We start from the raw sequence: 20,689 nt of genomic DNA, 5'->3' as shown, positions 1-20,689 counted from the left end.
TGGTGATGTAACGTAAAGACTTAAGTGCATCAATAAAATGTGGCGTTTAATAAAAATTTAAGGGGTCATGTGTGTCGTAGATGATGACCCATTTCTTATCTAGTTGAGATGTGGTTGTTTTGGTTAAGTAAGAATAAATGATGACTTCAAGTATCAGTAAAAGCTGTTTCCGAGACTAGACTAGTCAACCAAAATTATGGGAGTAAAGCCACTGATGGTTATGGTATTGAAACTTGTGAATAGCAGATGACTCGCATGACTTGGTCTCACTGAATAAAGCAATCTGGCCTCATACCTTCCCTTTTCTAATGAGGCCAAATCACGGTCTCTGAAGTAATGGCGCCAGTCCTGTGATAACGGAAAGGACAATTTTCCCAGATGTTCAGCAAGACTGGGGTACACTAACTATTGTGGAAAGGGAGAAGAAGCATCATAACTTGGTAACATTGAAAGTGGACAACCATCTGTAAGAGACCCAATGTTGGGCCTGAGGCTTTCTTAGTAGTAGTGTAACATATTTTTCTGCCCCTAAGGGCTTTCATTTTTCCAGTTGAGAAACTGTCAATGCCAGTGTCTTTTCTTAAGTCCTCAATAATCTTGGTCTCTCATTAGCTGTTAGGCTTATGAATATCGCCTGGATATAACACATTAATATATTCCTTGAATAGTAGTGAGATCCCCGAAGGCCGGAGTTAATAGATTTTTTTTTTTTCTTCTTCTTTCAGAGTTAATATTTTGATACGATTGTGGCTCAGTATTGTTGGTTCGCGTGATGGATTCCTGGCAATTGTGCTTGGCAGTAGACCCGTCAATGAAAGTTCTTTGCCTAGAGTGTTAGTGAAATTATTCCTTGGATTTTACCATTATTATCAAAGCAGACAAGGCAAGCGAACCTGGTCCGGTTGGGATAGAGGCGTAGAGGGCCAAATCATAAGTTCTTGACTGAAATGTACGCTGTTTATGTTTACAAAAGCTACGTTAGTTTAGAATGTTGCAGATGAGCCTGGATGGCCATAAATAGAAATACATGAATGCAAAGATTGAGGGAAATGTATTAATTCTTCCACCACACACCTTTGATGACTGTCTCATGTCCATTTTCACCGTTATTACTTTTCGTTCACATCTCTCTCTTGGTTAGCTAACTACCTTTTGTCCTTGTGCAGAATGAAATCCGTTCGTTTATTTTGTCAAATATTACAGATTCGCTCCTGCTTCTTGCCTCACAGTAATAGTACACCCACAGTTGGGATGAGGCCATAAAGCCCAACCGTAATTCATTCACAGAATAATTTATTTTCAGAATTCTGACGAATGCCTTAGCTTAAAGAAAATGGCTGCACTCATAACTTGTGTAACATGGCAGTTTGTTCTGCATAAGTTGCTGTCCATGCTAAACATGTGGGGCAGAAACAGGACCTGTTTGACTCCGGTCAAAAGAAATGGTTCACAAAGGGACGACAACAACCGTTAAACAAGCATTGGCAAAGCCAACAGGTCTCCTATTCAAGATCTTTTGGCTTTTCCAATCTGTTTTAGCCACGAGCGTGGCTGCTGTTCAGCATGGCGAAAAGTTAGTGTTGTAGAGTGGAGTGTTATGGAATGGAGTAGCGTAGAGTTGTGGCGTGTCATGGAGGGAATAGAGTGGTGTAGTGCAGAGTAGAGTGGTGTAGAGGGTAGATGGCATAGAGCAGAGTAGATTGTCATGGAGTGGGCTAGAGTAGAGTGTCGTGGAGTGACGTAGAGTGTAGTATAATAGGAGTTGTGTAGAGGATCGTAGAGTAGTGTAGAGTGAAGTGGCAGAAAGTACAAAATGGATTGATGTAGAGTGCAGTGACATGGAGTAGCAAAGAGTAATTTGTTTCAGAATAGAGAAATTGCATGGAGTGGTGCAGGGGAGAATGTAGAGGGGCGTGGAGGGGTGCAGAGTAGAGTGACAAAGTTCAGTCTTGCAGAGTAGTCGTAGACTGCAGTGTAGTTGCCGTAGAGTAGAGTGGCATAGTGTGTTGCTATTGAGTCGAGTGCATTGACAGAGTGCAGTGGTTTAGAATAGAGTAGCGTTGAGTGCAGTGCCATAGAGTAGATTGTTTCAGAGTAAAGTGAAGTGGTGCAGGGTGGAGAGGTGCATGGTAGAGTGCAGTGGCATAGACTAGTGGCGTAGAGTGCACTGGCATGGAGTGGCCCATAGTAGAGTGGAGTGACCTAGACTGGAGTGATGCAGAGTGCAGTTGTGCATGGTTGGGTAGAGTGCATTGGCATAGAGTACAGTGACGCAGAGTACAGTGGCGGAGAGTACATTTTGCATAGAAGTGTTTTGCCAGGGGTGTAGAATTTAATAAAATATCTACTTGTCCATGGGGCAGGTTGCTTCATAAATCTACTTGTCCTGTAACAAAATCCACTTGTCCCTTTTGTGCCATGTAATGTGGCGACAAATTACGGCAGCAATCTCATTATGCAAGAGTTATGATAAAACCTCTCTAATTATGCCTGGGCTACCATAGTAGGGTTTGACTACTAGCAATTCCCTAATGTTGCTACGTTTCTGCAGGTCTACATACTGGGGCTGAAGGTATTGGTAAGCAATAGTTCAAGGGTTGGAATGCCCTTTTGAGTATGTGCAAACCTACTAATGCCATGAATGCTAAGTTACAAGTCCTTTTATTTTCTATTTATTGGTGTTATTGATGCACAAATAAAACAGACTGTTAGACCTGTCAGCCCTTTGGGTGGTCCCTCCTCATCATTATTTATTTTGTCCCACTTTTGCCTCAAACCCTGTTTGAATTTTTCCTTTTTGGGAACCACCAGACTTTTTCGTGTTGCTGCAGATTCAGGGAGCCATTTTAGCTACCCCTGAAACTTCTGTCTGAGGGCCTGAAGCACAAAATGGTGGCCACCTGTGACATCACCAGCATCCACTGGAACCTGCTAGCACCTTACAGAACATTCCAGAACCCTGTGACAGTTGGAGGCGGTTTACAATGTTGGGAAGCTAAGACAGAGAGTTGGCAGTTGGAGCTGGCAGTTGGCACCTGACTGGTGAAGAGTGAGCAGCAGAAACTTGAAGGAGGAAGGAGTGAAGCAGCAGGGGTGGAAACTTGTGCCTGGAGTGGGGTCCATAAACCCACCCTTGATACTAGTCCCTACTGACTGAGCCCAGCCTGGAGCCCTGTGTGGGAAGAAGCAAGAAAAACCATCCTAAGGACCTGGACAGCAGGAACAGGCCTTAGAAACAGAGAACAGCAAGATCCTGACCTGGAAACTGGTTTCCCTGGAGTCCGACGTCGAGTAGCCTGAGACCCGGAGCCCGAGATGGAGAAGCGGCGCCGACTGGAAAGCGGACGTCGTACCCGGAGCCGCCAGAGGTCGAGAGAGGGTGCCGTCAGAGGTCGTGAGTAGTACCAGAGGTCGAGGAGGAAGTCACCCGAGGTCGAGTGAGCGGCGTCATCGGAGGAGTGAAGTCCGCCCTCCGGAGTCGTCGGAGACCGAGGTGAGGTGTACCGGAGGTCGGGAGTGAGGATCGCACTCCGGAGTCGCCGGAACCTGTGAGAATCGGGCCGGAGGTCGGGAGTGGAGGTCGCACTCCGGAGTCGCCGGAAACCTAAGGAGAGGAGCACCGGAGGTCGGGAGTGGAGATCGCACTCCGGAGCCGCCGGAAGTCGACATCGAGCCAAGGCCGGCCGACGTCATCGAATCCGAGGTCGCCATCTGACCGGAGCCGCCCGAGGTCGACATCGAGTAAAGACTGCCCGACGCCATCGAATCGGAGGTCGAGATCGAACCGAGGCCGCTGACATCGAGACCGGAGCCGCCTACCGGCGTCGTCAAAGAACTGACATTGTGCCGAGGCCGCCGACATCGAACTGGAACCGCCTCACGGCGTCGACACGACTCCAGCGGCGTCGGAGCATCAGAAAAAGGGCAGTAAGTGGAGTAGAGGGCGCCTAAGGCCCTGTGGAGACCTGAGAGACTGCTCTAAGGGGCTAGGGAGGTGCTGGAACCAACCTGACTGTGCCAGGGGTGAGCTGGGACTAATCTAGAGAAGTTGTGTGGAGGGAGAGAGCCAGGTCTCTGGTATTCCCCCCTTGATCTACCTCAGTTTAGGCCTCAGCCTTGTCCAAGCCAGGGAGTAGACACCCCCAAGCCTTCCACATCCCCACAAGCTGTGCCTGGGCCAAATCAGCCCTTAGGAATTCAAAAGTGATCTGATTCTATGAGTGTCACTGTCAGCTTTTAAGTATTTATTAGGGGCACTGTATTTATTGTATTTAACCTATTTATTGCTTCACTGTATTTATTGGTCCACAGTATTTATTGATGCACAATATTGATTGGTTTACAGTATTTATTGCCTCAGAATATTTAATTGCCTGTATGTATTGCATTTATATTTATGTCTTCATTATTTATGATCACCCCTATTTATTGAATCATTAAGCCAGTATTTATTTGACCTGCACTATCTAAAAAGTTTGTATATTGTGATTGTTATTTATATTATCCAATCAGCAACTAAGAGAAAAAGAAGATAAAGAAAGATATTTTCATAATTTTTACGGTGTAGAGTCGTTTTTGGAACGGATGCACGCATGGTTATTGTTTGGGTATGTCGTATGCTTAGCACGGAGCCTGATTCCTGACCACTCGAGCCAAGCTACCACAGTGTGTCCGGTAGACCACCACCACCCTTTCAGAGTGGGAGTGTGGTTTTCCAACACAGACAATACATGTTTGGCGCTTTTTTGTCGTCCTGCTTTGTTTCTAGTCATTCCTACTTTAACTCTTTCGGTGCCTACGAAGGAAAAGGGACTGGCAATACCAGTAAGTATAAGGGTTGTAGTCCTGATCTAACCCCTGCCACAGATGACCCCACATAATCTTTCCTCGCTTTAGACAGTCAGAAGATTTGAAATGTAGGTTGGCCTTTACAGAGAAGTAAAGTCTTCTCCATGCTTGATCTGCTCTGAGGAAAGATGTTCTGAACATCTGGCCTGCAGCCCTGACATCCTTTGTGTTTGGATGAAGGTGGCATGTGGAGAGAAGGCTGCCATGATTAATGTGGGTACTTGTATTTCCTGTGTCATGTACACAACCCGACACTTTAAGCAATTCTACATTGGCCTGTGGTAGAGTCCAGGAATAATATCCAAGGAGCAGTACCCACCCTCAAAATGTACGTGAAGCTGCCCTCCATCTTCTATCTGCTGATCCGGTGCAGCTGGTTCAGAACTCGGCTGCCTTTATTATCTCAGACCTCTCCCGGCATGTGAAGATTAAGAATTTAATTCATAGGCTATTGCACAGAAATTAGTCCTGTCGGATCAATCTAAGTTTTTAACCTCTTAAACTGGCACAAATCGACTTGTCCTCTACTGCTTCGGGCTGACCTTAGATGGACAAGCCATGAAGAATGGCTTCAGTTTATTCATCTTGCAGCTCTGTGGAAGGGTCACTTGTCCAACCTTTTGGAGAACAAGTGTCTCACTTGGTCTTGCAAGCTTTTTTAGGTCTCGCCTGACCCAGCGCTTGCGCTGGTCTGGCGAGACTTATTGAGAGGGCTCCAAAAAGTGCTACCAGGCCAGCCTAGAGCTAGAGTGCATGTGCGCGGGCGAGCGCGCCGCGCTTTCCCGCGATTACTTTCGCGGCCGCACGGCCGCTTTGAGGTTTGATCGTGATCGCGATCACTTTCATAGTATAGCCAATAGGTCTCGCTTTTGGGACCTTATAAGTATTTAGCCATGCAACAGTTGCATAACTAAATACTTATAAGGTCCCAAAGGCAAGACCTATTGGCTATGCCAATGCTTGTTAATATTTAGTTATTTGCTCACAGAGTTCTGAGTTGAAGTTGCAATACATTTTGGAAGGTGTCCTCACCAGTGAGAAGCCTGATGCTAGGTTCGAACTACATGTATTGTTTTACTTTAGTCACAGTTCCTGGACCTTCCCTTCTTGGTTTATCTCATGCTTGGAGTTCATTGTCTGTACGTAACCACTCACCTGTCTTTTAAACCCCTTTTAATTTAACCAGATTAAGTGTACATTGTCTTATCCCTCATCGGACACATTTTTATTATTACTGATTATCTGTTCTCTGTTTACAAAGCCTGTCTTTGGTGCTTTTCATACTCCGTTAGTCCATCTTGACAACTCTTCAGATGACAACACCCTGGGATTGCAGTATATCTTATTAAACTTTAACATCGATTCTTAAGAGTGGCCTTTGCAAAATCGAGAGAAACGGATCTGCATGCAATTCGATTAAAGCAGCATGCCCAGTTGATAGCAGTCACATATATCGAGCAGGCCCTGCAACTGTATTTAAACCTCCCGCTTTCATTAGAAACAAAATGCAGACTGCTGTGGTCGGTTTGTGAGAAATACGGCATAGCTGGAAATTCAAGAGAAGTCATCGTGCATGCCGGGTCTGCGCTTATCACAGTCAGTAGCCCACATCCTCTGATTTTACCTCATTTTGAAACCGAAAGCAGCAAACTGCTCTCAGGCTCCAAATTTCGCAAAGCTAATATAAGAAAAGCCCAGTTCTCAATTCTACTGTGCTTTGGCTGTAACAATGGTATGCTGATCAGCAGATTCACAAAATATATGAACATAGTCTCAAAATCCATAGAACTGCAGCCTATGTGATAATTTATTAAAATCAACCCCTATTTAAATGTAATTGATAATCAAATTGGTTATTCCACTGCGCCTTATATTTAAATTAGTGATACAATAGATGCTTATTTGTAATAAAATAAGTACTGGTGCCCAAAGTTTTGCTCCGGAGCCATAGCCGCCGCTACTGAATGTTGGGGTCCTGAACCCCCAAGGCTGCATAATCTTGATTATACATCCTGCCTCTTTCATCCACCAACAGATATTCCCTGCCCCTTTATTTTACTCTTTCAGATTATTTTTCATCCTTGCTTTCTATTTGTTGTCATCGTCTTCCCGTTTTTCTCTTCCTTCTCCGATTTCCCCCTTGCGTGTTTTTGTGTCTCTTGCTCAGGGCAAAAGTCTGATGAGCAAAAAAAATTGCCAATCACCAAAAATATGGCCGATGGGCCCCATCAGCTCAAATTCAGCACCGGATATAGTAAACCAATGGGCAGAGCGCACTTTTTATTTTTGTGATGGCTTGTCCACAATGTCATCTTGTACAAGCTGCAGTGACCGTAGCAAGTTAAACAATATATGACCATCGTTTCAAAGTGCTCAGAATAGCTGCAGCCAATAGTTCATGGACTAAATGCTAGTTTCAGAACTGTGATACTGAAATTAAACGGATCTATGAATTGGGCTTTACACTAAGGGTGGGCGGAATTTGCTAAATTGACTTTCGCAAATTATCGCAAAATTGCACAAAATCTCAGAGCATGCAAAACTTTGCGGAGATTGCTTTTCCCACCCTTTCGCGATGTGTGTTTGCATGCTCGCGTGGAAATATATCTCCAACTTGGCCGCGCCCATTAGCGACCGCATGGGCATCTTGCTCGCGATGCTTATTTCCTGTTCTCGATCGCAATGACGTGTTCGCGATCGCATACTCTCGCGGGATAGCGCGACCGGCTATCAACAATACAACATCTTGTGGCACGAACGGATAGGAAAACTCGTTGGCGAATGCAGGGACCCGGTAAGTCGCCATCGCGAGAATGCATTTTTAAAGCACGAACAAGAAAAATACTTCCATTTCACGGCAGGTTGCGTAAGTTTTGACGTTTTCGCGCTGTCCACGGAACGCGAAAATGTCAAAATCGCAAATTCCGCGAACGGAACGAAATTTACCGTCCAGGCCTACTCTACACACAATACAATGATACTGTAACTGAATGGGTCTATTCACTGCACTTTGTATTTGGATTGCGATTTTAAATTTAATGGTTTTTATTTATTGGCAAAATCTATTAATATAAAGAACAGTCCAATTTTCAAAAACCAAGTGGATATGTTATTGGACACTTTCAAACGGGGATGGCTTTTGGATCACAGAAGTTGCCATAACCCTTGTATGTATAGGCTTCTGAATCCCAGCGTGCCTCAACTGAGGACCAGTTAAGATTTTACACATCTTACAGCCCTCTTGCAGCTGTGCATATCCGTTAATGTGGCTGTCTGTAAGTGTCCCTGTGCTATCTGTACAAATCACTCCATTTGCATAATGGATCTAGCGTCCTATGGCTTCCTGCCCTCTAATATAATCGCTCCAAAGCATTTTAAAAAGACTGAAAATTCCATTCTCTGGTTTCCAAAATGTTCCGTATCCTCCGTTTATCTGGTGTATTTTAGCAGTGGTATTCCTGCATTTTGCAATGGGAGGAACACATTAGAAGGCGAATTATGTAAATAAAACCGGACTGGGTGAGCTGGGACATATTTTGAACGTACTTCCTATGTGCACCCCCATGATGTATTCACCCCTCTGACATTGAATTGTACATAACGTGATTACGCCTTGCTTTTGGTGCCTGTATTGATCTATGGGGATTCATGCATGTGTTCCATGCCTCTGTCAGCGTTCAGCATACAAAAATATGTATTTCTTTCTCTTGGACCCGGAGCTGCTTGTGTCTAAGTTTGTGTTCTTAATAGCCCTAGTTTCTGTGCCTGGTCTTATTTGTCCTCTTTCCTGAGCTGTGCTCGTGGGACGTGTATTCTACTCGCTATGCCATCTCGTCACAATAGCCCTTGTCTCCAGCGTGGCCTCAACTTGCTGTCTACCATAGATCCAATTAATGCAGAATGCATTGCTCTCGATTGATGAAATGACTTGTTTGAGCTTAAGTGATAGTCTTCGTCCCACCAAGAGTGTTTAGGGTCTAATACATACATCAAAAGGAGCACATAGCAGTAGTATTGTTATCCACTAAACAAATAAGTCTTGCCGTGTTGTTCCTGTTGGTAGAGAACTCCTATTCCTTTCCTACTTAAACAGTGCATCTCCAGCCACCAGTGTCCCTTTATTCCTCTCCTTATGCTTAAGTAGCTAATACACATCCCTGCCCTCAACAGTTTTGCATCTTTCTCCTGTTGCTCATACGTTTATATCTAAGGAAGGCAGGAAGCAGGCAGGAAGTTGGGGGGGGAAAAGCCTTGAGAGGTGACTAGTAACTGGGTAAAGAGATGAAAGAAATACATGACCAGGTTCTCTTGTGGCGACATGCGTTATACTGCTCATTGTGAGAAAGAAATGCGGACGTGCTCTTTTCGTCTCCCATGTCCTCATGCTCCTACCAAGTGACTGCATTTTTTTATAAAACCGATTCTTTGAAGCCTAGTTAGCACACTGTGAATGACCTTTTTCTTATCCGTTGGTAGCGTTTTCGTGGCAGTCTCTAGGGTCAAGGTCCTTCCTTCTAGAAGAAAACAACGGTGGACTTTGGCTTCAGGCCGGTCTTAAAGTAAACATTTACTTCTGGCTAGTTGACAGTAATCCTTTTTCTGATAGCAGTATTGTGGAACTAGATTTGATTGTAGCACACGGGGAGATAATGTTCTTCATTTAGGTAAATAAACTGTGCTTTCTTGTGTTTTTCAGAGGCAGCAAACGGGAATGTTCCTCAAGGTCAGCGTCCACCTCCACGTATTAAAAATGTGGAAATCAACAATCAGATTGTCAAGCTCAAGTACTGTTACACATGCAAGATCTTCCGCCCACCTCGTGCGTCCCACTGTAGCATCTGTGATAACTGTGTTGGTGAGCAATTAAGATGATAATCGTACTTGTGTTTTCCATTGGTTGCCCCACTATTCCGCGTCGGAGAATTATTTGTTTCCACCTGTTGAGTGGCAAAGTGTTCACAGCTTATTTAATAAGGGTAAAGATTGGAGAAAGTTAGAAGATTTATGTCTATATGCAAATCCTTTAAAGTTTATCCTTACTGTTGAAACATTGCAACATCGGGTGGCATATAGAAAGCTCATTGCCGCCCTACTGCTATGCGTCTGGGCAAACGTTACTTTTTTAGTGAGCTTGAATAGAGTTCATTAGGAGTCAGGTATGTAGAATGAAAATAGTTATTTCATTTCAACCATACTGTATATGTGCTGATCACTGTGCAGTTTGTCATACAAGGTGGTACCCATAGCCAACAAACTACAGGTAAAGCTAAGTTCATCAACCATTTCCAAGCTTGTTCTTGTAAACTAACCTGCTCTTCTCAGTAGTTGGTAACAACACAATTTAAAGATACTTTAATCATTGAAGACAAATTTAAATATTGATAATTGAAGATGTAAAAGAAACAAGCCTGCAGTTCAGAGCTCAAACTAACTTTGTTCAGACTGTCTGTATTTGCATATTTATTGTATTGATCATTTATCAGTAGTGCAACTGTGCAGAGTGGTAATATCATGTGTAATGCGTAACAACCTATTTCAGTGTATTACAGATAATCAAGCAGTGGGTAGCGAAAGGGAGGCTTGCAGGGAGGTAGGATCCCAAAGATTCGGTAGGGACCAGAAATTCAATGTAAAACGTAGTTTAAAGGGGTGGTCCGGTAAAGAGAAAGTGCTCATCCCTTGTAATCGCAAACAATAAGAATTCTAGAATGCTTCTTTGTTAGATTACGTCTGCTGATGGTTTGAAATCTATTGTGATGACATTCACGAAAGACCCATTTTAAGGCAATTATAATACAAACTGGAGTCCGAGATACAGAAGCAACGAGAACATTTAACCCCTTCGGTGCTCATGACGGAACGGTTCCGTCATGAGCCACGGTTGAGCTGTGCTCATGACGGAACCGTTCCGTCATGACCACGCCCGCGCAAGAAACCGTCAGCACAGCGGCGGAATTCGCGCAGCATGGAAGGGGTTAAGAGCTCATAATATATAGGTTTACTTGAAGGCGCAAGGTGAAACATGGAGGGGGTGGGTGTTTGGTTTTTGTCATCCCAGATGCATCTTGAATAACTGGGTTCTGATGACCCTTCTGAAGATAGAATATTAGGATGTTTCCTTAAATGAACTTTGAGTGGCTCCTGGGAGAGATTTTATTGTATTGGTCACATAGTTCACAATATAAAAACTCCTTACTGTGGTGTTTGCAAACAATGAGAATATTCTTCCCTATTGTTTATCAGCGAGGTTACAATGTAAAACCCCTTACTTTTGTATTGAAGAATTTTAGTTTGACATGTCCCAGGGACCTGATGGTTACTTGGTCTCAATTGAGTAAATGACAGTCGTTTTACTTGTGGTGACCTCTGTATCCAAGACCCTCAAATTGGGACCAAATGCCCCTTTTACCGCTCGCCTCTGAAAATTAAATTGTAGAGCACTCCCAAGGCTGGCAGAGAGGTGCTGTGGGCTAGAAACTCAAAATATCGCAGCACACATAATGCCTCAATAAATTCATGCCCAGCCAGTGCTTTTCTTTCTGAAACTTTCAAAGTTCTTTAATGAAAATATTGAAAATATTTCCTGTGGAAGTAAAAATTGGAACCCTAAAGCTGCTTTGCAGATTAACCAAGGTGCAAATTACCTACACTAAAGAAATATCACAGTGGGCAACTAACCCTATAGATCTGGTCTGCTTCCATTACCCGTGAAATACCCTGTGACCATTTGTGAGAAGCAGGCTCCGATCGTGGAAAATGGCAATGATCAAGCATTGTTTATTTAGGGTGTTCACAAACATACATTCAAAACGGTTAACCCCTTCAGTGCCCGCCCCTTTCCCCGCCCTGTGCCGGCCGTTGCATTAGCGGGCGGGGTCTATGACGAGCTGGACTCGTCATGGGCACAGCGCCACCGCGGCCCATGACGAGTCCAGCTCGTCATGGGCACTGAAGGGGTTAAATACATAAAATCATTATATATGAATATGCAGAATAACAAATGGGTGACCTTCAGATTTTTTTATATATATTATACCAACATTTTAAAATAGGAGCCCTAACTGCTTACTACAAAGCCACACCACATATAAAAACTTGCTAAGACCAAAAACAATCGGCGCAATGAAATCAGACCGAAGTGCACTCAAAGCAATAAGAAAATGCTGAAAACCCGTATTAAAGCAGAGATCTTATCCATTTTATTCTTGTGTGCTTATACTCGGGACAAAAGAATAAAATATGGTCCAAGTTTCCACATTACTAATCCATAAATTTCAGTAGAGGTACCACCATGCTTCCATTTGGATGTAAACCTATTAGTAAATGGAGTTCCAAGTCTGAATTTGTCATACAGGAATTTGGCCTGTTGTGGTTCTTTGTCGTCCATGTAGGCTTCTAAACGGTGCAAGGGTTTATGAGCCAGAAATTCCATCAGTGTGGGTGTCACTTCTCATAGATTGATGACATTGTTCCAAAAACTGGTTCCAAGAGGCAGCCTTTAAAACCCCATTAGTGGCTCTAGAAATAGTTGCTGTATCATGCCACACAATTTTTAGTCCCAAAGCTTCCAACAATGATTTTACATGGAAAAGCTACAGCAAGGTTAAAGCCTTGCCTAATGTCAATCTCTTGGACGCTATGCCTATACAATGATAATTATGGTGTAGACCATAGTCTTACCCAGAAAAGTAATGGTTTGAGGGCTGCTAAATCCCCAACCCTTTTTAGGCCAAGGTCATAGTAGAGTGGTAATGACTGGGTGCTTTGTGGTAAATGAAGTAATGGTTTTAAAAAGTCTCCTTCCAAGTTAGATTTATTGAATTAACCATTCTCCAAATTTCCGCACCATATAGCATGGAAGGCCGGTCCTTGACTCCATAAACCTAAATGGATGGTGATCTGGATCTACCCATTGTGGCACTATGCATTTTACTGACTGCTGCTGCTTTATGGGTCAACATTGCGCTACTCTTCTTAACTTGGACATTCCACCGAAACAGATTGTCCACTTTAATCCCGAGGTAACCAGATTGATTGACCCAATCACTCATGACGCCCCGCCCCCCAGCCTCGTACCACCCCTTAAAAGACTTGGGTGGTCTTAACGTCATGTATTTGGTTCTAGAAACATTAATCTCCAGGCCCCTTAGCACTGAAACCATTACATTTATTTAGAAGGTTGTGTAGTCCCATTGGGGTGCATGATTTACATCAGCAAATAGGAGTGCTGAAACAGGCTTGTCTAATTTGGGTGCATCATGGGCACAGTTGTTTAAAAAGTCAATGGGGTTATTAATATGTAGGGAAAACAATGTGGGAGCCAAAACGCACCATTTTAGTACCCTGTGTGTGATCAGAAAACTCAAGTTTGCCCCAGCTCACATGAGCGTAGTTAGGTTCATGAAGTTGAATTAGAGTATCTAATAGATACTCTGGGATACCCATCAACTTTAAAGTGTCCCAAAGTTTGTTTCTAGGGACAAAGTCAAATGCAGCTCTCAAGCCTACAAGTGTCACATATAGGGTCTTTTCTTCCCTCCTTTTTATTATTCAATAAAATAACTCCAGCAAATAAGACTTGATCGATAGTGCTGGTTTTCTCTCTAAAACTGGCTTGATAAGACGATAAAGCCTGTCTCTTGCTCATCCATTCAAGAATATTAATAGGGGTTGTTTAGCAAATATTTTGTGAAGATGACCCAGTAGACTGATAGGTCTATAGTTCCCAGTTACTCCTCTATCACCTTCCTTAAAGATGGGTTAATTTCTGCCCCGTTCAAGGGGTCAGCAATGCTCGCTCCAGCAGTTATTCTGTTGGACAGCAGGTTTATGTAAGGACCCCATACTTCCATCTCAGTCAGAGCAATAAAGGTCCCCCGGACTTTGTCAGGGCCTGCTGCTTTTCATAATTGTAGCAACTTCAAAGCATTCATGGTGTCAGTCAGTGAGAAAGGAGGAATATCACTGACAGAGGCTGATATAGGTGAATGGGGCCCTCAGTCAATATGTACTGGCGTGCCTGCAGCGTTACCTTTTGAATGAGTTAGTGAAGTGTTCAATCCAGACTTGGGGATAAATATATAATTATCTGTTGTGTTCCTATGACGACTGCCGTGTGCAATAATCTGCCAGAAAGCAGTTTATCTTTTTTTTTTTTTTGTCTTCTACACATTTCTAGGAGATCCATCCAGTTTGCATCGTACCAGTTTTTTACTGACCTCAATCACACATTTATAGTTGAATCTTGCTTTTTCTAATAGAAGGCAGCTTAAAATGTGTATCTGCAAAAATAAATGTCGATTTGGCCTTCAACAACCATTTGGTGGGCCTAATTAATGGTGGGGGTGCTATTCAAACATTCTTTGTAGTTATGTCGCTCAACATTGGAATGTCATGTCTAGGTAAGCCAATGAATGCAGTCGTAATAGTTTTATAAGAGCATGGCACTGGATTTCTGCCCCCAGGGGGACAAACTTGGTTTACCTGTTTTTACCAGACCAACGGTCAAAACTATGCCAAAATGCACCCCAAATTAATCTCACTTGCCTTGGGGAATGGCTGTGCTATTTGGGCTTTTGGGAAACTGGCACCCAGGGAGCCCCACTAACCGAGGGCATTTCTGAAACCTAGCACCCTGGGAAAATCCAGGGTGGTGTGTTTTGGTATGGAGCCCAGGGTGTTGATTCACCCAGAAAAAAACTGCGAGCATCAAAGTATGGGGCCAAAACACAATTTTCTCAAAGTTCATGACAGAAATCACTGGCACATCATGCCCATGACAAAAGTCCCACCATCATGTGTTCCTGCTCTTCTAATGAAAATACTACCTCCCTCACGTGTGGGTGGACAAAACGCATCCGTGGAGAGTGCCAACATTGTGACAATGTGACAATCGCATTGACACCATGCTGACTTAACAAGGTCCAAGTTTTGACTGATTTCTGTTTTGAGCAATAGGTCTGGGGTGGCATACCGTTTTTATTGGGAGAAGTGTGGAAATGCTGGATGGTAGGAATTTGTCAGTCACCGCTGATTCCAGGACTTTCCCTCCCAGAAGTGTTTAAAAAAAATGGTTTTACTTTGAGCCAAAATGTTAAGTTGATTACCTTCTGTGTAAGGAAAAGTTGGTTCCATGCATGCCCCATCACCCTGAACGTTCCCCGGTAGTTTTTAGAAATGTCTGATTTCCCTCGGTGCTGACTGTCCATGAGACCAAACACTGCTGTTACCTATAACAGTGTAGATCTCGATTATTCTTTACACAACATGTATACTAGATTTGACACTAAAATAACTTGTACCTTACACAAGTTGACGAAACATCATAGAAATGGAGAAAACGTTGCATTATCGGCACCATAAAAGCGCGCTTGATTATCTAGAAACACTGGAGTCCAGCTATCCTGGCCGAAACCGGTCCTAGGATGCTTGATTCCGGTCCAGGGAAGACATGGCTTGGCAGTTCGGGCTGGACTGTTCCCATGAGGCACAGGGTCAAGACTGATTTGCATATGGTCATGTCTGAACTGGGGTGGCGTGGTGAGCAAAATAACGATGGATTAAACCCAGATCTGTGACTGGGGGTGGATGTTTTGCCAATGTGCAACATTCCGTCCATCTTGTGTGTTAAACAGTAGGATTAATCAAATAATGTTATGAAGACTAATGAAAAATTTAGCATTTCTATTCATTTCAATTGCAGAGTGTTTTCACAAACATTTGTGCAAATCAATGTTGATACTTGTTGCATGTTTGAAACTTAGTAGAAGTACCTAACATCATAAAGAACATATATTAATGTAAATTTGTTTTAATGATTTTTAAAATTATTTTACATGTTGCCACTGTTCGTATGAGGAGGTCATATTTAGGATCGTAAATTTTGATATAATAATTACTGACAACTATTTTTCCGAAAGAGTTGAATTGCTTATGGTCTGAATAGTTAATAGTGAGTTGATTCACCAAAAGAAGAGTACTCTAATGCATTGAAATGTTCCTGCTTGGGCTGTGTGGGTGGGTGTGTTGATGGCTGGGGTGGGTGGGTGGGTGTTGGGGTGGGTTGGGGTGTGTGTGTGTGTCTCCTTGTGTTTTTTTTTTTTTTCTTTGATGGGAGACGATCCTTACACTGTACCCATGAAGGAGCTACAAATACATTATTCTTTTTGTAACTAGCCTGTGAGCCTGGCAAATATTGTGGTTTCTCATTACTAGCTTGGGAAACAATGCTGGAGTAGCAAATTATACCTGTCAAACTGGACAGGCTACTGTGGTCCGATCGCTGATGTCATAACTGCATCATCTATACTATAAAGACAATTTCCCCAAAGGAGGAGGTGTGAAGGATGAGGATTAGATTGGAGTGAAGAGGAAAGAGCGCTTTTTTTTTTTTTTTTTAACTAATTTTGCTCAATGACTTGGAATGCTTTCAGCTGCTGCTGAAATTGCAGATCGACTTGGTCTCCTTGCCAACAACCTAAACCCAATGCTCTGACACTTCTTTTCCAATGAACTTGCTTACTGAAGTCTTTTGAATAGATTGTGAGATACTAAATCGGAACTTTCCTGATTTTTGTTTTTTCCCCCGTGTTCATGGTCCTTTCTCTACAGGACATTAACTTGATCCTTTGACCCCTTTTCCAGAATGAGGTTTTTTAGGTCTCGCCTGGCTATCACGTAAGCGATCGCTCAGCGAGACTTCTGTAGGGGCTTCAGAAAATGCTCCCAAAGGCTTCCCTGGCGGATCGGGTGGCAGTTACGCGCACAACCACGTGCATTCCATTTGCCACCAGCTACTTCCTGCGCGTGCGCCGCCTCACGCATTCAGAGAGATTTAGTAAGGGTCACAAGACCTTAGGAATGCGGTTTATGGCCAGTGCATGTGAGGCATTCAAGCGCGAAGCTGGCATCTGGCATCGGACTTGAAAGCAGCAGACTGCTTTCGCCAGCGCGCGCTCTGCCTCACTTCCTGCATCCCCTCTTACAACAATTAACTTTCGTTATAACTCACACCCCATATGCTCGTTCCCTCCCACCCTTCCTTTGATGTCCGCTTTTCTTGTTTTCAAACCATGCCGCACACTGCTACACGCCCCCCACTGCTGCACGCCCCCCACTGCTTATATGTGAGGTTATGCTACTGACATTGTAAATGAAAATGCCTTTTATTTGTTTTAAAACCAAAACCTAAATAAAAGGCATTGTAATTTTACAATGCCAATAGCTCAAACTCTTATAAATGCGAGACCTATTGCATTGCAAATGCTTGTTCTTTTAACCATCCTCCTGACTTCATTGGTAGTGGGAATCTGCTTAATCCAACCTCTTTGGAATACTTTGACTAAATGTGTAATTTTATACTGCATGTTGGCATTCTAACTGAGCTACTGAAAATGTTGATTGTATGTGTTGATTTTGCTTCATTAATACAATGACCAATTTATCTAAATTTGCCCAAGTCTGTTATTGCGTTTCTTTAAACTGTGCTATTTAGTATCGATTCTAGTTGCGTAATTGAGAGAGTCGTAGATTATTTTAAGTGCATCAAGTTCTGCTTCTTCTGTTCTGTGTTGCCACTGCAGAACTCTTAGTATGTACAAGTCTGGTTGGACTGAACTTCAAGATGTTTGGTCTACCATTGCAATAATTTATTATTTACAGTGGTTCTGAGAGTAATTTATTTAAACCGCATATCGAACTTGCGAGTTGGCCACTAATTAATGGTCCTCCTTGTGTGGCTAACTGTGGTTTGGACATCCTGAAGTCTCACCCCTCACTACGACCAAGAAAGATTAATCCGAGGACTAATGCCTCTATAGGTATAGTGTAAATCTGTGTTCAGTAGAAATTCACAGAACGGATAGTTTAGTGGTAGAGCAAATGTTTCTGCTGGATCACCTATATACCCAGAATGTTTGCAATTCCAAGGAAATATCTTGATCTTTCCATGTTGCATTTTTGGCCCATTTATGTTGTGGGTGATAGGCCGCTCAAATGGGCTAAAACATTTTTTGGGGCAAGTGTAGGAACTCTAGGTGGTAGGACTGCAGATTCTAAAACTTTTCCTTTCAGAAAAGTATGGATAACTACTTTTTGCTGAAGTTTGACATTTTCTGGTCAATCTCAGTAAGAATATGTTATGTTATGTTATAATAGTTTATAGAGCGCACGATTACCTTGCGGTGTCCTGGCGCTAAACACTGAAAAGCCTGCGCTGACGTGAAGAATTAGAACTCGGAAAAGAACCAGGTTTTGAGAGTCTTCCTAAAGGAGGTGAGATCTGAAGCATTTCTCAGTGTGAACGGCAATCCATTCCAGACTTTAGCGGCTGCATAGGTAAAGCTCCTTCCTCCCCAATTTACCTTGTTTATGTAAGGAACTTTTACCCGCTTGGCTCCAGATGATCTGAGCGTTCTACCTGGTCTATACCAGGAGAACTTATTTTTGAGAAATTCGGGAGCTGTCCCGTTCAAGGCTCTGAACACAATACACGAGGCCTTGAACCTGGCTCTAATATGGATGGGGAGCCAGTGCAGTTTTTTCAACTAGTCTTTAACTGATACCCATCTAGGGGTTCGAGTCAGGAGTCTGGCTGCAGCGTTTTGGATGACCTGCAGCCTGTTTTGATATTGTAACTGCATATTCAAATAAAGACTGTTACAATAGTCAAGTCGGGATAGTATGAGTGCGGTCACTACAGTGCGAAGGCATCCCTCAGTCAGATAGGGCCTGATTTTCCTAATCATTCTAAGTACAAAGGAACAGCCTGAAGTGACACTGCTCACCTGGTCGCCCATATTGAGTTTATCGTCAATCATCACTCCCAGGTTTTTTGCCTTCCTACAGGGAATGGGGCAGAGGCCTAGTGAATCAGGCCACCAGTCAGGAGTCCACATCCGGAGGTTATTGCCAAACCTCACCACTTCTGTTTTAGCCGAGTTCAGCTTAAGACAGTTAGCTGACATCCACCTGGAAATGGATAGCATACAATTCGAGAAGCGATTGCCTGTTTCGTTCTCAGCCCCCTCCCTTACCGATAGCACAATTTGCGTGTCATCGGCGTAGGAGGTAAGCTGGAAGCCGAATGACCTGATGATACCGGCTAAGGGGGCCACATAAACATTAAAGAGGGTGGGGCTTAGTGAGGAGCCTTGCGGCACCCCACATGGCAAAGAAAAAGCTTCAGATGTAGTGTCGTTTAATTCGACTGTTTGAAGCCTGTCTTTTAGGAAGGACTCCAGGAGCTTCCAGGCTTGTCCTGTTATCCCGGTCTTTGACAGCCGATTTAACAAAATTTCGTGATGCACGGTGTCAAAGGCCGCGGATAGATCTAAAAGGATTAGCATAGCACTTCCTCCTTTGTCCAAGGTTTCTCTAATCTCCTCTGTTGTTTTAATGAGCGCCAGCTCCGTGCTATTATTTGGTCTGAAACCATGTTGTGAGTGATCAAGAGAATCATTCAACTGAAGAAAATTGCTGAGTTGTCTGTTCATAGCTCTTTCGAGCATTTTCGCTGGTAGAGGGAGTCTGGAGATGGGGCGATAGTTAGATGGATCTTTGGGGTCCAAGGATTGTTTCTTTAGAAGAGGAAGTACTGAGGCCTTTTTCCATAGGGTAGGAAAAGTGGCCGTTTGAAATATATTATTGAAGAGGGGTGTGAGGGCCCTGCAGGAAATATCTGCCACCTGTTTGATCATCCAGGTGGGGCAGGGATCGCTGGGCGCACCTGATTTGATATTATTCATAAGATCCTTAGTTTCCTCTAAATTCAGAGGAATAAAGTGATCTAATGTGTTAACCAGGGGAGGGGGGATGTTGGTCTCTAAAACCTCATCATTTTTATTAATCATGTCTGATAGAGAGGAAAAAATGATTTCCACTTTAGATTTAAAAAATGCCGCCACCGTATTGCAGAAATTGGGTGCGATTGGACCATTGGGCTTCCTAGGGTTAGAGAGTTTAATGACAGTTTTAAAAAGCTCCTTTGAGTCAGATTTGGCATTAGAAATATGTGGAGGTATTCACTCAAGCCACACTTCCTTGGGCTTCCCCAGGTGTCCCGTTTTTAGGTCTTGCCTGGCTATCGCGTAAGCGATCGCTCAGCGAGACTTCTGTAGGGGCTTCCGAAAATGCTCCCAAAGGCTTCCCAGGCGGATCGGGTGGCGGTTACGCGCACAACCACGCGCATTCCATTTGCCACCAGCTACTTCCTTCGCGTGCGCCGCCTCACGCATTCAGAGAGATTTAGTAAGGGGCACAAGACCTTAGGAATGCGGTTTATGACCAGTGCATGTGAGGCATTCAAGCGCGAAGCTGGCATCTGGCATCGGACTTGAAAGCAGCAGACTGCTTTCGCCAGCGCGCGCTTGGCCTCACTTCTTGCATCCCCTCTTACAACAATTAACTTTCGTTATAACTCGCACCCCATACGCTCGTTCCCTCCCTTTGATGTCCGCTTTTCTTGTTGTTTACAAACCACGCCACACACTGCTGCATTACACACTGCTGCACGCCGCACACTGCTGCACGCCGCACACTGCTGCACGCCGCACACTGCCGCAGACTGCTGCACGCCGCAGACTGCTGCACGCCGCACACTGCTTTTATGCGAGGTTATGATACTGACTTTGTAAATGACAATGCCTTTTATTTGTTTTAAAACCAAAACATAAATAAAAGGCATTGTAATTTTACAATGCCAATAGCTCAAACTCTTATGAATGCGAGACCTATTGCATTGCAAGTGCTTGTTATAAAAGTCTGGGAGTAGGTTTCCCTGGGTGCTTGCCAACATGGAGCCCAAATACTGTCGCATCCCACATCCCAAGAAAGATTGAATTTC

The 20,689-nt window shown here is 43.6% G+C and overlaps 1 protein-coding gene across 1 annotated transcript in view; it reads left to right on the top strand.

Moving 5' to 3' along the window:
* Positions 1–20,689, top strand: part of ZDHHC9 (zDHHC palmitoyltransferase 9) — a 267,624-nt gene that overhangs the window by 115,613 nt on the left and 131,322 nt on the right. Inside the window, exon 4 of the mRNA XM_085607769.1 lies at positions 9,545–9,703. Within this exon, the coding sequence (XP_085463895.1) occupies positions 9,545–9,703 (159 nt within the window). The remainder of the gene's footprint in view (positions 1–9,544; positions 9,704–20,689) is intronic.

The sequence above is a fragment of the Triturus cristatus genome, chromosome 5_2, assembly GCF_964204655.1.
Source record: "Triturus cristatus chromosome 5_2, aTriCri1.1, whole genome shotgun sequence".
In the NCBI taxonomy this organism is placed as follows: Eukaryota; Metazoa; Chordata; class Amphibia; order Caudata; family Salamandridae; genus Triturus; species Triturus cristatus.
The sequence above is the reverse complement of the archived record's forward strand: the minus strand, read 5'-3'. Positions and strand labels throughout refer to the sequence as shown.